This window comes from Desmodus rotundus, chromosome 10 (assembly GCF_022682495.2).
Source record: "Desmodus rotundus isolate HL8 chromosome 10, HLdesRot8A.1, whole genome shotgun sequence".
Taxonomy (NCBI): domain Eukaryota; kingdom Metazoa; phylum Chordata; class Mammalia; order Chiroptera; family Phyllostomidae; genus Desmodus; species Desmodus rotundus.
In genome coordinates, this window is record NC_071396.1 from 11,775,913 (window position 1) to 11,792,005 (window position 16,093).

A 16,093-nucleotide genomic window follows, 5' to 3' on the forward strand; every position below is an offset into this window, starting at 1 on the left:
TTAACATATGAAAGTGATTTTTAAAAATGTCTTTTCACCATTAGAATTCAGCAAGAGTTCCTTTCACACACCTTCCCACCTACACATAGCTCCCATTTCAGGTTGGCTGCAATAAGGGACGATGAACCAGTGGAGATGTGGACGGTAAAAGCCAGCCCAGGCCCTCAGCACCCCAGAATTGGCCCTGCCTAGCTCTACCAGGTTAAAAAAAAAAACAGCAAAAAAGGAAAACCCAAAACATCTTTAAAGAGTTTGAAGTAACACTGAAGAGTAAGTTCAGTTCTCGCCAAACTTTACTCAGAGGTTTAAGAGCATGTATGTGTAAAGGTATCGGAAAATCTAGAATCTGCAAGCGGCTACAAGAGGAGAATTGGGAGATTGTGTTGTGTGACGCCGCACCCTGTGAAGATGGCCCGACGGGACACAAGAGCAAGGCTGTTTGGCAGCGATGGCTCATCCCTCGCTCACTAAAAGCCTCATTATTTGCCATCTTCTTTGTGAGGAGACCGAGTTCCCTCGGTCCTGAGAATACTGTGGGTTTTGTGAGGCTGACAGCCCAGCAAAACAGGCCCACACCGTTCATGCAGCACCGACATGCTCCCACCCCCAGAACACACCTGCTGCTTTTGTCATCCTCCAGGAGCTGCAGCTTGTAATAGGAATTGGTTCCTTTCACAATGTCCACCAGGCCAAGGGTGGCACTGAAGACCTTCCCGCCTTTCTCCAAGACATGCGCAGAGTGCTCCAGACCTGTCAAGGAGGCAGGGCTCCTACAGCTTCCTCCCCAACAGAGGGGCTGGTGTGCTCAGGGAGAGGGGTCTGCATGCAGGGGGTCGGCACCGGCCTGGGTACTCTACCAGCACCTTCAGGTTTCCCAGGAGATACGTGTATTCTCAGGGCAGGATGGGGGTCAGGGAAGGACTCTAAGGAGGCACGAGAGCAAAGGTAGGCCCCACTCCACTCACATCACTCCCATTTGCTTACCAGAATCAGGATCGACAGCAGCTCCTCCTTTAAGAGTTAATTTCATTGTCTTTTCAGACTTGTTGATTCCTTGGAAGGGGACAAAGAAATGTGAACATTAAATGAAAAATAAATTTTAAAGGGGAAGCTGGAAGGCAAGGCAAGTGGGTCATTTTTACTTGCATCGTGTGCCAACATGGCATCTGTGCGCCTCTCCCCACCCCAGGCTGTTTCGGGGCACAAAGGGTGAGGCTCTCACAGACAGACAAGGGACAGGCCATGACCCGTGACAGGACGGGCCCCAGGGACGGCAGCTCAGGGCCTCACCTTCCTCCTTGATGGGGCCCTTGCTCTTTTTAGAGACTGCAGCCCCCGACTTCCCACTTGGAGCCACAACTGCAACAGGCTCCGCCTTCACCTCGGCGCCCCAGGGGGACAAGACATGGGCTGAGATCAACTCTTGAAGGCTCTTGGTCGAGGCGGCAACGTCCTGGAGGAAATCCTCAGACACAACTCGAATGTTGCCCTCTTTTACTTCCTCCATCTTTTTATTCATCTTTTCCATCTCCTCTGTTCAAATTAGGAAGGAAAAAAAGAAAAGCTGAACAGTAAGTTTAAAGCTAATCTTAGATCTCAAATTACTAGAGTTATATTTACTGATTACTTCCAAACCCTCATAACCCACAGCTCTCCTTCCCTTCCAAATCTAGTGCTCTTAGGACATTTTCACAGCTCTCTCTTACCGGCCATATTCCCCTTTCTCTAAAGTATGGTAAGTTAATGCCACCTTCTCTAGAACATTCCACAGAATGAGATGTTAATAACCATTCCACAGAAGGACACTGAGGTCAAATATATTCGGAAAATGATGTATATTATTTTTCTGGTCTTGGAGAATTATTATAATGATTCCTCGTGTAATAATGTTGCAAAGAAACCTATTTACCTTTGTTTACTCCACTTCCCAAATATACTTAAATTGTCAACTTTTGTTTTGGCAGCAAACCTACCAACGTGTTGTGGCAGGGAGCCAGGGACGAGAATAGGAGCCTGCAGTCTGTAGCAGGGAACAGAAGGCGCATGGCCGTGGTGCAGTCAGGACCGCAGCACAAGGCACACACGCTGGCGGCCCCCTTGCAGACCCAGAGCAGCGGCGCTGCTTGGGAGACACCGTGGCAAGTAAGTGCTCCACCTCATCTAATGCTCATCAAGTGATGAGAGACAGAGAGCGTTATCTCGGGTTTACCAGTAAGATGAAACTCACTTTTGGTGCTAATGCACAGGGAGGCCTTGTTGGCAGTCCCTGTCAACTTCCCCCCGAGTTTCTCGACCGTGGCCTTCACTTCATCCTTGTTCCGAGAGAGTTTGCCAAGCGTCAGGATCTTCATGTTGGACAACGGCTTATCTGGGATGGGAGGGGGGACAGAACCGTGAAGCAGGGCTGCTCCCAGCAAGGGTGGCAGGCAGGGGGAGCGGGAGCAGGAAACCAGGCAGCAAGCTCCCGGGGGAAAGCCAGCACAGCCTGCGGGGCCCCACTCAGCCTCAGCACCCCTCTTTCATTAGCTTCTCCGGAGGGAAGTCTATGAAAATAGAAGTAAAGGGCTAGGGGGAAAGCAGAGGCCAGGGTAGCAAAGTGTCACCTGAGAACCTGCACTCATCCCTGGGCACAGAAAGGCTGTATTTAGGGACCAGGGATCAGGGACCAGGAGACTGGCAGTGGATGGGAAGCACAGAGGTAGGTCACGTTAACTCCCAATTACTTTTATTATTCTTCTCCCATTTCTCACCTAAAGACAAAGTGCAACTTCTCATGCAATGCTTAGCGAACAAAATTTTACTTGATAGTCACTGAAAGCTTTGATCACAATGACCTGAGCGACCCATTCCAGGCAAAAAGAAAACCCTAGCGTCTCATGTATCCAGCGGTAAACAAGGCCAGAAAGCCCCAGGACAGGAGCGCGCCATATGGCTGATGGGATGCAGTGCTGGTGAACATTCCGAGAACAAGAGCTGCCCTAGGGAAAAGTCCTGCAAGTCCTCCACATGTCCCTGAGTAAAAAGGGCAGTGGGTCTCTTTTCCTGACAAAAGCCCAAACTGATCTGTCTTTGTTGGTGTGGAGAACAACAATGGATCAGTAACTTCCTCTGCTGGCAATCTATACAGCAGCTCTCTGTATGCAAGAGACCCCAGCATCACATCAGGTTCAGGATGACTGATGGGTGCAGAGCCGCCCCGAGGCAGGCAAGTGAGACCTGGAGAGATGCTCTGTAGTACAGTTAGGCAGCGCACACTGCCATTCCAGGTAAGGCCACCTGCCTGGAGTTTCTTAGGAGCCTCCCTCCCAACCTTCCATCTACCGCTGGGGTAGCAGTACAGGGCTTCCTCACGGGATCAGCAGCAGTGAACCCAGAAAGACACCCTGTTCCCCCAAGGAACAGGACCCCAGCTCACCCTCCACCCCTGGTGCCCCCAGAGCTCTACCTGGCGGGGCAGAGGAGTTCACAGTAGCGGGCGCCGAGGCTCCAGAAGGTGGTGGGGCCGCCACCACTGGGGCGCTACTCTCTGGGGGGAATATACGGTCCTGTTTTTTGACCTTCAATTTCTTGAGGTATGAGATTTCTTGGAATTCCTAAAGAATTGAAGTTTCAGTTAAGAAACCAGTTCTCCCTTGAAATAACCACTTGATAAAGAGAATTTTTCTTGTCCAAATTAAAGAATCTGCTTTTTCTCTTCATAATAAAGAATAACATAAGATAATGTGAGGCTTCTAGTATGAAGTAATTACAAACATGGTACTTATTTCTAACGCTTCTGCATTTATCGTAGAGCTGGTACTGTGGATGCTTTAAAAAAACATATTGCTTGAAGAAAAATCAGTTACAACCCATGGACCACTGCTGAAACCTGGCCACCACCTCCAGGCCTCGTTCTGGAGTCGTTCCCCTCACATGTCCACCCCATTACCAAAAGCCCCCAGGACTGTAGACTGGGATATAGATCATCACTCAGATGGACATCAGGGCAACTCCCTACCCTCCTTAGATGGAAACACAGCTGCAGAGGCCATGAACAATCAGTATGCAACACAAATTCCGTCAGGAGCACAGCTCATCTCCCCGCTGGGGGATTTCTGAGCCACCCCAGCCAGGGCGGTGTGCGGTTCTTAGACACATGGAACCGATAACATGACTTCATACTCTGATCGAGCGTGGACCAGACGTGAAAAAGTCTGAGGAACACCGCCCTGCAGTCATGGTAACTGTCATGTTTTTCTGCCAACAGACCCCAGGGTCGTCCCCCCTTACCTTTGGGGTCACCCACTCCTTCCGGTTGGGTGTCTGTGTCTTAACCATGCACTTGGTCCAGGCAGTGACATCCCCAGTACAGTAATAAGCATCACTCTTGAAGACCAGCTGGCCCGAGCACTCCTTGCAGGGAAGGAGGGCACCGAACACCATGCCATCAGCTACACGGTCCAAGATCTGAGGCCAGAGAAGAGACACGTCAGAAAGAAGCGGCCACAGGAGATGACGCTAGCGATGTGGGATGAAGGATCTGCCCAGGCTCCACTCACTGACACAGAAGACAGGGCTTGCCTGAGACTCACTGACAACCCCCCGCCAGTGGGTTTACGAGTGGCGCTTCGATTTCTGTACTCTAATTCCACGCGTGTTCCTGCAGTTCCCGCTTCCCTCAGTGATTCAGAGAGCACCCGCTGCTTCTGCATAAGGAGCAGAGCTGACCTCGCCTCCAGAGGGAAATGGCAGGGCAGGGCCTGCTGGGGAAACTGGTCTCCCAAGGTGGTTTCGACTCCCTCCGCAGACCTCACAGCCCTCGGTCAGTTTGGGCAGAGGGTGGCAGAGAGGGCTCCTCAGGCCACTGTGGCATAAATATACAAGGCAAATGGAAGGCCCACCTCAGCCCTCACCAACACTCTAAACCGAGGGCTACCTTGTGGAAGATGTCTGGAAGGGCCTGGAGAACTTCCCCTTCGTGCCACTGGGAAATGGTGACCACGATGGCAATGACCATGCAACACAACTATGGAGTTGTCACTCCTCCCAATTAATACCAGCAGGTGTTCGATCAGACGGAGGGCCTCCCATAGTCCGAGAGGACAGTCACTCCACAGCGACCAGGCTGCCTCACACGCGTCTCACTTAACACAAAGGCAGCTCACCGCCGACTCCCCGGAGGGCACTTGCTGCTTGTTGAAGATGAGCATTTCTTTCAGGTCGTTCGTCGAGCACACTTTCTTTAGCTCGTCCTTGATGTTCCAGATCAGGTCATTCTGGGCCTACGGACAAGACCCAGCTGCTGAGAAACCAGCTCTTTTCAGAGAAAGAAGCCCAACAACCGGAAGAGATCCCAGTGGTCCTGTCTCCCACCACATGCTTAGCTGAGCTGCCCTCCAGAGTCAGCCCCATCAACAGGGAAGTGCGTTCCCAGTCCCGCTCCTGGGGATGCCAGCGCAAACTCAGAGCGCGGTCTCTCAGGGGACACACTGTGGAAGGTGGGGAAGAGACCACTGAGGGATGGGCGGAGGGCTGCAGTCCAGGAACAAGGGTCCCTGGAACCAACCCCGCAGAAACAAACTCCAGGAGACACAGGAAAGAGCTTGGAAGCACCCAGGTTACTGGCCCGACATCTGGTACCTAAGGGAGGCAGGCATGGCTGCTCTCCACCAATCTGAGAGTGTGTAGGGGGGATGTCCACGCGCCTATTTCCTCAGTGCAAAACAGCGCCCAGCTCTATGGCAGCCAGATTCGGACCATAACAGACACATTTTTTACAAAGGGCAACCACACCAAATCTGTCATTCTTATCAAACAACTGGAACCACCAGAAATTGCTTCGAATTTTTATACCACTGGGAGAAACTGAACGCTCACATAAGAGAGCCAAGCAGATGGCTCACAGAAATCAAGTTCCCAAAAGAAAGAAAATGTTCTCCCCCAGTTCCCCAAACACCTAGCATTTTCTGATTAATAATCTGTACTTTGCTTCAATGTATGTGTGATCAACAGTGATGAATCTGTTGATCATCTGATGAATCAGTGACTACTGATTAATGGGTAGTTTTCCCTTCTTCACTGTATTGCCTTCTATTCCTTTTTTTCCCCCTTTGAACTAGAGACCTTCATGTAAAAAATACGAAACTTTGTCTCTTCAAGGCATTTGCCTATGCTAAGAACCTTCTGCCTCCTTAAATTTAATAGTTCCCAATGTTTTCAAACTGCCCTGCAGGTCCAGGTGCAGTGATGTACTGTGCGGCTGCTGCAGGAACCCACCAGCTCAGTGGGAAGCTGGTGGGTGGGGACTGACCTCTCGGCTCCTGCCTGAGCCTGGCTGCCGGTCTGGCACCTGGAGTCTAATGTGGGTTCTCCTCCAAATAACTGTTTCTTTGGGAGGAGGGAAGAAAACCATCTGGGGAAAAAACCATGCTTTTCAACAACAGCTATCAATCTGGGAATTCCTAAAGGTCTTGGTAAGTGGGACATGGACACCTTCTTGACCTTTCTGCCCAGAATGACGGAAAAGAACTGAGACAGAGTAGCAGGAGACACATAGTTCAGAACTCACCTTGAGGGCCTTTTCAAGCTTACTATCCTTGTCTTTCTCTTTTTTAGATTTCTTCTTGGGCACTCGGTCTATTCCATCTACCTCGTCGCTTTTCCTCTTTCTGAAAGAGACACAGGATATAAAAGAAAGAATCAGAGCCACAAAAACTCTGAAATCCAGTGGCTTGGGTGCCACAGTATTTTATCTCAACTCTTCTCTGCAGGCTCTGCTTCCTGTCTGCTCAGGCAGTGTTTGCACTGACTTCATCCACTTTGGAACACACTCTGCTGCCAAGGAGGGGGCTTGGCGTTGCTCCAGGGCCTTGGAACAACACTGCACAGGATCCAAGGCTCAGGTTCCATCTGATGCCAAAACCCCCCTGTACCTCCTGACACTAACGAGACAGCCTGGAGGGTTCCTGGTAGGAAGAAAGTCCGCAGCTAAGGGGCAGAAAGACAAAGCAGAAGGGTCAGGGGCTGAGCCTTTCAAGCTAAAACACAGGGCTGCTCCAAAGGCCAAGAGGCTGTTCTGGGGTGAGACTGTAGTGCTATTAAAAGCCCAAATAAGTGACAGTCTGCCTCAGCTGGGTCAGCAAACATGGCCGACCAAGTTCAGCAGTGTCATCCCTGCCTGGAGGAGGGCACTGAGGGTCATCAGCAGCCCTTAAAAAAACAGGGCAGGAGAGCCACGGTGGCCAAACTCCATTTCAGCTGTGTAAGCTCCACAGACCTGGGCCAAACCCTCGCGTTTTTTCCTTATCCTTGAAAACAGAGACAAGAATACCATCTACCCAGCAGGACTGTGGTGACGGTTAAATGACACATCCCACTGTAAGTGTTATGCACAGTGCCTCACGTGCCCCAACAGTTCTGGTGGCTGTTCCGGCACACACGAGAGCTCACACATCACGTGCTGCAGTGCCCTGACGATTTAATCCATGGCCCGATTTCCCGGTTTTCTCAGAGGCCCGAGCCACCCGTGCTTTGCAGTGAACTCAAACAATGTGGGATAGCTGCTTGATGTCAGGGTCGCCCTGACCCTAACACAGTGCAGTCACCGTCCCAGGGGCACAGTGCACTTCACGGCCCTGCCATATCTCCCCTGGTGTGCTTGTCTGGACCAGCAAAAGAAAAACTGGAACGAGAAAGAAGTGCTCCTGGACTCCAGACAAGCCACTGGTAGGGCTTCCCATCCTAAACCGTATGAAATCCACAACAATCTAAACTCTAAACCAGGGACTACCTTATTGACTGCCCCCCCACCCCGTTAAAAAACTGTCATTATCTTCCTAAGCACCGTTTCTCAGAGACATCCAATCACAAAGGAACATACCCACACAGGAGGCGGCCATGGGGACGGGGAAGTGGGTCATGCAGGGGTCACAGGATCAGACCACTAGGAGTACCCTGCAGTCCTCTGCTACCATGGCTAGGGAAGGGCAGAGGTCAGCTTTCACTGTCCCCCCATCGGCATGCCTGGCTTTCTCAAGGTCAGCAAGGAGGAAACACAGGAGTGGTATGTAGTCTGTGGGGTCTCTGGGCCCCTCACTGAACTCCCCTCAGAACCCACAGAGCCTTCCACCCACCCTTCGCTCTTGACTCCCGGGAGCTGCTTCTTCAGGTCTTCCTTATCCTCGGGAGCAAGTAGGCTGAAGCCCTTGAGCTGGCTTGCACTGTACTCGGGCCGAAAGTTCAGCTCCTCCCTGTTCTCAACAAAACAGTGTGGGTGGTACCAGCGATCGATCATGCCCAGCTGCGGCTTCTCAGGGTCCAGCATCTTCTTGGAGAGGCGCACCTGGCCCTGTGGGAGAGAGACAAGAAAGGATGATGACACACGAAGGCCTGGGGGTGACCAAGTCCACCTGTCCAGAGAGGGGCCTCAGGTCCACCCCAAGGGCAATGCAAGGACTGCTGGGAGATTTTGGCTCTTTGATGTCACCAGGAACTGTGTGTTACCTTCAAGTCCCAGCACCCGCCTTGTAAATGGGCTCAACTTCAACTAGCTAGCTAGCTAGCTACCTACCTACCTGCCTGGACAAGTCAAAGAAGTGGTAACTACGAACCCTGAGAAAGAAGACACCTATTAGAAGGGCTCTTGGTGGCTAACTAGGCTCAAATTAAAATAACAAAACAAACACCCCAGAGCCTTGCAGCTCTTTCTACAGAGGGGCCTCTCACACAAGTTTCACTTTAGAGACAAGCCGGCACTGAACTGCCTGCCTGTACTGTTTCTGCCACCTGAGTCAGCCCTTTTAAAAGAATTCCTGCAGTTCTATTTCAACCAATAGAAATGAGGCTTTCCCCATCCAATCAGAGCGGCTCTATTTTGACCAATCAGGACAGTGCCTTTTGGACCAAACTGTGAGAATTTGGAGTCTTCACTTGCATGAGGATGCAACAATCATGGAGCAGGGGCAAGGATTTCTGTCCATTCGAGCCCCCTCTGGCTGGGAGACCACCGAAGATGGAATGTATTTCCCCAGCTCTACAGTGCTGTTTTCACAGCCGTGCTGTATCACCATTGAGCTGTTTGCACTGAATGAAGTTTCCTTTTTCACCGCACCCCAAATTGGGATTCCTACTGGTGTTGAATTGGCACCAACAACCATTGGTTAACATAACATTTTCCTGAGGATGTTCTTCTGACCTGGAACAGGCAGAAGAACACCCAATACAGTAGGCTGGGGCAGAGCTGCGGCCTGGAGCTGCACTGGGACACTACACTGCAGGCCCCTCCCCCCAGCAGGGATTTTCTGCCCCCACCCCCCTCTGTTCCCTCGAACCTCATCCTGCCACCCTGCCCCGGTCCACAGTCCCACGCCTGACATTCCTAGGAGAGCTCCGTGCCTATGAGTCTTAGACCCGGACAACTCTGCATGAGGGGTGCCCATGCTACGCAAAACTCCATTTCTGTCCAAGCAACAGCACATAGCTTCTGATATTCCCCTGGGAACCTAAAGTTTTGCCTTAAATTTGTAGTGGCTGACGGTAGCTGAAGAAGATCTAGCAATGTCATGATTTCCTTTCTAAATCCCACCGGCTCCCCTCCAATTTCTGGTACCATACTCCAAGGAGGCAGGAACCTGAAACTAAGAGCAGCGGAGAGTGATGAGGCTGGAGGGCACAGGCCCATCTTGCCACCCTTGTCCCCTTGCTACTCAGATAGCAGCCACTCCACCCAGCTGGCTCTCATCCCTCAGGGATGACAATTGGTAGGAAAGAGCAGTGAATGACGTTCCTCTGGTGAAGGAGAAGAAACCCGGAGGCTTACTCTAGGGAAGAAACTCACTCCTTAAACTTCACCCTGCTGTAAAACAGACCATCAGCCTCTCTCAGCCACTGCTGAGCCCAGAAGAGACCTTCGTGTAAATGCTGTCCAATCCCATCTCCCCAGCCCCGTCTCCTAGGAGTGGATACAGTTAAAGTCACGAAGACTGGACCATGAGTAATTAGGGCCAGACCTGACTGGAAGAAAAGTCAGTGTCACCTCCTGTCTCTACTAAGATCTTCCCTTTATTTTTAACCAGTGGTGTTGAGCTCACACTTAAAACTCGTTTTTCTTTTCTTCTGAGATATCCAGTGACATCCAAGGCGAGCAATCCAGAGTCAGATCTTTGCGCTAAGCTCTCACCTTATCTATCTTCTCCATACAGCCCTTGCACGTGCTTCTGTTGGACTTGGCATACTCTACTGCAAAGTCACCCAGCGTCTTCTCCGTCTTGCTCCCAACTGCACCTTGGCCTTTGCCTGAAGAATCAGACACATCGCAGTTCATCTCAAGGGCATCGGTGTAGCTCCAGTGTCCCTGTCCTCCCCACTTCTACCTCCCTGAGGTTCATCTACCAGGACACTTTGTGTTCTGGGTGGTCACGGTTGGTTCATCTTATCTACGCCATTTCTAACCTTGTGATTGGTTAACAGAGCTTCTTTTCTGACAATAAAATAAAAACCTTTCTCAGACAGGCTCTTTGAAACAACACAATGTCTGGAGGCCTCACTTTCCACCTCTCTCCTCTTCCTCTGGAGCCCCCTCGCTTGCTGCAGAAAGTTCTTAAGTAAGTCCCAAGGCTGACTGTTTCTCCTCTGGTCAGGAATAAGACAAACCCCCACTCTGGTGAAGGATGCTGACGCGGGGAAGGCCATGCTTCTGTGGGGGCAGAGCATATAAGGGAACTCTCTTCACTTTCTGTTTAATTTTGCTGTGAACCTAAAACTGCTCTGAAGAAAACAGTCTATTAAAATAACAACAACTTTAAAGGCCACGTTTCAGGCATCTGGAAAGATAAAATATCCTGCAATAGGACGGAGCTGGATTGATGAGGTGCAGCCTAAGTAACACAGGCCTGTTCCCTGTATGCACATGCGTGAAACAGGGAGGGGCAAGCTGAAGAACTTTTTCTTTGCTCTCTTGGCAAAGGTTCCCTGTGAGCTCTGGGGTTGGTGGTAACACCTGCTGCCTCCCTGCTGTGTACGTACCTGTCACCCCTCCAGCCTCCGCAGTCTTTTTGACTTTCTGTTGGTCGTCCCACCGGAGCTCAGAGAACCCGTCCACCTCGACGTCAGGCTGCCAGATGGTGTGGCCGACCTTCCAGAAGCAGGAGAAGTGGTACCAGTGTGGCACTTTGCCATCGAACATGGGTGACTAGAAGGATGAGAATCAGAGGGAGGTAAACGAACATTGAGTTGATCTCCAATGCGGCCTCAAGCCCAGCCTACAACAGCAAAACACAGCCCGTTTTCTTCTCTGTGAAACAAGGGCAGCTTGCCCGTGTCCCCACGCGGCTGGGGAGAAGTTGCAAACGGACAAGAAACAGCAGCCCCTGCTCCACATTTCTCTTCAGGTTCTTCCCTCACAGCTAAGAAAGCTGCTGCCCGCTAAAGCCCACACTCTCAGGACGTGGGACGCCCCTGGGAACGGTGGCGTTTTTGAACAGGATTCTGCCTGTGCACCTTTTTAACCACACACCACTACATTTCAGTGACAGGCTCTACCTCCGAGCACAGTACAGTGCACACGGGATGCCTGTCCTGTGTCCTGACTCCACTGTGTCTGCCGGGAGAGGCAGGGCCGGGCTCAGAGGGCCTGCGTGGCCCCAAAGGGGCCCCGGAAGTGCCTCTGCATTTAGGATAATGAGGAGCTAGTTCCAGATAATGAGCAAGGCCGAGAAAATGTGTCAGACAAGTGGCAGGCACGCAGCAGCCACACAGATGTGGATGGAATGAATTCACTTCTGAGAGAGAGAGAGAGAGAGAGAGAGAGAGAGAGAGAGAAGGAGAGAGAACGGGTCAGGGAAGCAGGCCAGCCAGGGCAGAGGGCAGAACTCCCGAGTCAGTAGCTGGACTGCCAGCCTGCTCACTTCCTGCTGTAGGTCCTGGGGAGTTGGGCCACGTGGGGAAGGGGGGCACCTCTCACGGCAGCCTTACTACCCTTTGAAGCTTCGTGTTTGGGTTGGTACCGCCTTGACAGTACCAGGCCGTTCACTGTCACAGTGCCAGTCACTCCCAGGCTGTACAGAGCGGAGGTGACAGTGACTGGCCAAGTGGGATGAACAGTGGCACCCACCACTGCTTCTGGGTGGGTACTGACACCTCAGTTCTTTCCACTACACTGCTGGGTAGGAAGGGCTACTTAAAAATACACAAACGGTTCTGATGGAACCAAGGGAGGCCTCAAACACCTGCTTTTACAAAACAGAAAGCCCAGTGTTACACACCTGACACGAAAATATTGAAACACTGTTAAAAGTAAGCAGCATACAGAACTTTCAGGACAGAGTTGTGGGGACAGGGGAAATAGCGGGGGGAAAAGCAGTGACAAGGTCTCCGACCTAGCCCTCACCCACTATGTGAGCAGCCTCTTTCTAGAGTTAATTAGATTAAAATGGAAGGTCAAGGCCGGGCATGTCAAGGACTCTCCGCATCAGGCAGCCTGGTTTGCAGCAGCACCCCCCCAGCCCAGAACTCTCCCAGCCCTAGTCAGAGCAAACAGCAGTGTCCCCTAAGGCCCCTCCTACGCTTCCCAGTTAAGAACAATCCCTTTGGGTGATTATTTAACCAAGGCTCGTCTTACACTGGGTTAGAAGCTCCCCGAAAGGCACGATGCCCACCTTGCTGGCATCTGGCAAAGCCTGCTCACTGTGGGCACTCAGGGTGTTTGTAGAATGCCCTAAGTCTGGAGGGAAGAAAGGGGAAAGGAAGGAGGGGGGTGGTCCCTGCTGTGGAAAAGAGATCCCCAAACTAGACAACAAATGGCATTCCAAAGCAGACTTCTGTTCTGGTCCTTAAACTTTCACCAAGGCAGCAGACACATCCTTCAGCATCAGGCCATCTTGTACAACACCTGCGGTGGCCTCCGCCTGCCTTGGTACCCCTGTCTACCCCTCCTCTGCCATGTTCTGGTTACGCTCATGCAAAGGAGGACACGTGGCTCAGTGGCTCTGTCCCCACTCTGAAACGCATGACTGTGCCGTATCTTCTCAGCTCCGCCAGGCCTCACACCTGCCCCCCAACCTCGGTCTGGCCGCTGTGTTCCCGCACATGGGTGATCGGGGGCCCCATCCTCCTCAAGAGGAAGAACGTGTGACCAAAGCAAGGCTTTACCGTGGACCTTAGGATCTAGAATGATGTGGCAGGAAGGGAACTAGACCAAGGTCGAAAGACTATGGCTATCGCTTGGCAGACACATGGCTCTCGTAGCACCTACCCCATCCCAGGGTCCTCACCCAGCCACTCCACTGCCCGCCCACCCCAGGAAGGGGATGGACGGTGATCACCCCCTCTCTGAGGACTTCTCGTGCCCTAACCCTCTCCAGACAGGAGAGCTCAGGCTCGCCACAACCTCGGCCCAGTTCATCCCCTCAAGGCTGCTCCAGGGCATATCAGCTAAAGTTTCAGGGATTCGATACTCCCAGAACAGTCCTCCCATACAAATGTAAAAGAAGGTTTTAAAATCCAAGTGGAAGAAGAATGGCTTCTTTTTTGTGGCCTCCACCCATGCAGTCTAGATAACCAACTTTATCTTCTGAATTAAAACTCCCCTCCCTAATTACAATTACCGACAACCAAACTTACTTTTAATAATAAAGAATCTCCTTCACTATCAAGTATGTCAAAAGAGGGCCCAGAATATTAGAATTTAGTAGGTCCAGGACTTGGTTACTCAGTGGAGCCATCCCACATTCCCCCAGACAGACCCATGTTTCCTCTTTATCCTCAGTGTCCTTGCTCATCACACTGGCTACACTTTGGTTTTCTGTCTGTCCTCAATAGAACAGGATCCTCTTTGGCTGCCTAGTGAAGCCTACAGATGTCCCTTTCTCTGAATTATATTTAAAAATGCAGGACAAAAGACAAAGGCTCACAAAGGGAACCAACTATACTGACATAGTTAACAAAACATTTAAAAAGCTTACTGGAATACAGTAACCCATGCGCTAACTACAGTAATCTTGAAGCAGTGATGAGCGTAAATGATATGTAGGACAATTCCCAACAAATGTAAGTGATAGGAAAATACCTGTAATAACCGATGGTGACAAAAACCACAAGTCCTGCTAATATGCCTTTGGGGCTTATGCTTGTAACTGAAGGCAATGACTTCTATCGAGAGGTTAGTTCTCATCTACACTCAGGGACCTGCTACCCACGACCCACAGACCCCAGGTTCAGAGCCCCTGCAGCAGGAGAGAGCTTCGTAACACCAGCCTGCCCATACATTCTGGGTAAGGTTCCAAGACGCCGAGGGGGCGGGGAGGGAAATGTGGCTCTTGGGGCAGCAGATCTGCCAATCCACCCTCAACTTCCTGCACTTTCGTGAACAAGGACTCCTAACCAAGCTCCCATCCTGGGCACACAATGCGTAGGGCACAGCTCCATCAGGTGGCATCCATCCCTGGACAGCAATGTTTACCTGTCACCTGCCTTTTAACCAAAGTTCAGCTTCGAAGGGCCGACTCTCTCTTTGTGCCCCTAGGAGCCTGGAACCCACCAGGCGCTCAGCAAGTGTGTACTGAATGAGAAAATACTGTGTCAGGTACTGAGCTAGGTAAGCCCTGAGGATACCCAGATAACAGCCCCAGTCCCTGCTGGGTCACGAAAGTACTTAGAGCCACTCCCCTCCACCCGTTGAGTATTGGAAACCCAGTAAGGGCTCTCCCGTCATTTAAAACACATCAGTGCCTCCCTGCAGGGAGGAAAAATCAAGTTGCCCTGACCATGAGTACTAAGCTTGGATAACAGATGGCTTTACGTTGAAGGTGGGGAGACAGGGCAGGAGAGAACCCAGATTGCACGGGCACACAGGAGCCAAATGGAAGCTGGAGAAGGCAGGAACCCCCTTGGCAGGGGCCTTCAGTCCCACCAGCCCCGGGGAACACCAACAGCCACGGGCATCTCCGAAGCCTAAGGGAACGCAGAAGGGGGATCCTCAATCTGTCAACAAGTGCCCGCGAGGAACCCCCAAAGCCACTCTTACTTAAACCCGAGAGCAGCAAATTGCATCAAGAGAACTCGGCTAGGAACCTGAAAAGTTTGGGGAAATGTTATTTTAAACCACAAATCAGGCTAAAAGGGAATGCACAGTACAAAAATGACACCGACGTGCAGTTTTGCATAATTAAAAAAAATGAAAGTGAGCGGGTGTTGAAATGATAGCCAAAAATAGATTTAAAAAAAATCCTCTCATGCCAGCCGTCACCATCAATGGAGAACAAAAAAATCTAGAACAAATTAGGCAAAAATCAGACGAGCCTCAAAAGACCACGCACACGTTCCGTGCCGCGCCCCCCGCCCCCGGGGCGAATGTTAACAGAAACGGTTCCTTATTTTTACAAAGCAAAAAGCACCCCCAGCTCCCAACTCTATTTCCCGGGCTTTCCGTTCAAGATCAATAAAGCCTTCCGGAAGGTCCGGAGCAGCAGCGCCCACAGGCCCCGAGTGGGCTCCGCGGGGCCGGGTCGTCCCGCTCCTCCAGGCGAGCCCTCCCCCCACACTTCCCGGACACGAAGCTCCGCCGCGCACAAAGCGGCCCTCTCGCTCGCACCTGCACCATGATGGCCATCCGGAGCGAGTCCTTGGGGATGCTCTCGCTGCATTTCTTGCAAGAAGCGCGCCCGCTCTTCGCGTACTCGACCCGGTAGAGCTTATCCGAGGACTCCGCCATCCTCCCACTCGTCCCGCTGCAGCACGGAGAACCGACGCCGCCACCTGAGGACACGCTGCCACCGCCTCACCGCCCCTCGCGTGCGTGCGTCGTCCGTCAGCCCGCCCCCGCTCAGGAGCCGGAGCACGTCACGTCGACCACCCGCCGCTCCCGGATAGATTGTTGATGCCTGGCGGCCGGAACGCCTCCGGCGCACGCGTTTAAGGGGCGGGGCCTCTGGCGCGCGCGCCGGAGGCCGGCGGCGGGGGGCGGTGCTTCCGCGGCGCCTGCGGCTGCGTGAGTTAGGCGGGCGGCTGCTGCTGCTGCTGCTGCCTGCAGAGCCTGGGCTTGCTCTGAGCCTGTATCTCTTAGGAGGATTCGGCACCACCCCTTTAACCATTTTGTTCCCTGGAAGGCTTTATTGCTCTC

The 16,093-nt window shown here is 52.0% G+C and overlaps 1 protein-coding gene across 1 annotated transcript in view; it reads right to left on the reverse strand.

The window, feature by feature from the left end:
• The window catches only part of PARP1 (poly(ADP-ribose) polymerase 1), a 31,257-nt gene extending 15,406 nt beyond the window's left edge, over nucleotides 1–15,851 (reverse strand). Inside the window, exons 1-12 of the mRNA XM_024576061.3 lie at nucleotides 15,566–15,851; nucleotides 11,002–11,167; nucleotides 10,157–10,272; nucleotides 8,112–8,326; nucleotides 6,548–6,647; nucleotides 5,145–5,261; nucleotides 4,270–4,446; nucleotides 3,446–3,593; nucleotides 2,228–2,368; nucleotides 1,291–1,533; nucleotides 985–1,053; nucleotides 618–750 (exon numbers count right to left, since the gene is read on the reverse strand). Of these exons, the coding sequence (XP_024431829.1) occupies nucleotides 618–750; nucleotides 985–1,053; nucleotides 1,291–1,533; nucleotides 2,228–2,368; nucleotides 3,446–3,593; nucleotides 4,270–4,446; nucleotides 5,145–5,261; nucleotides 6,548–6,647; nucleotides 8,112–8,326; nucleotides 10,157–10,272; nucleotides 11,002–11,167; nucleotides 15,566–15,685 (1,745 nt within the window). The 5' untranslated portion in view covers nucleotides 15,686–15,851. The remainder of the gene's footprint in view (nucleotides 1–617; nucleotides 751–984; nucleotides 1,054–1,290; nucleotides 1,534–2,227; nucleotides 2,369–3,445; nucleotides 3,594–4,269; nucleotides 4,447–5,144; nucleotides 5,262–6,547; nucleotides 6,648–8,111; nucleotides 8,327–10,156; nucleotides 10,273–11,001; nucleotides 11,168–15,565) is intronic.
• Nucleotides 15,852–16,093: the final 242 nt, after the last annotated feature.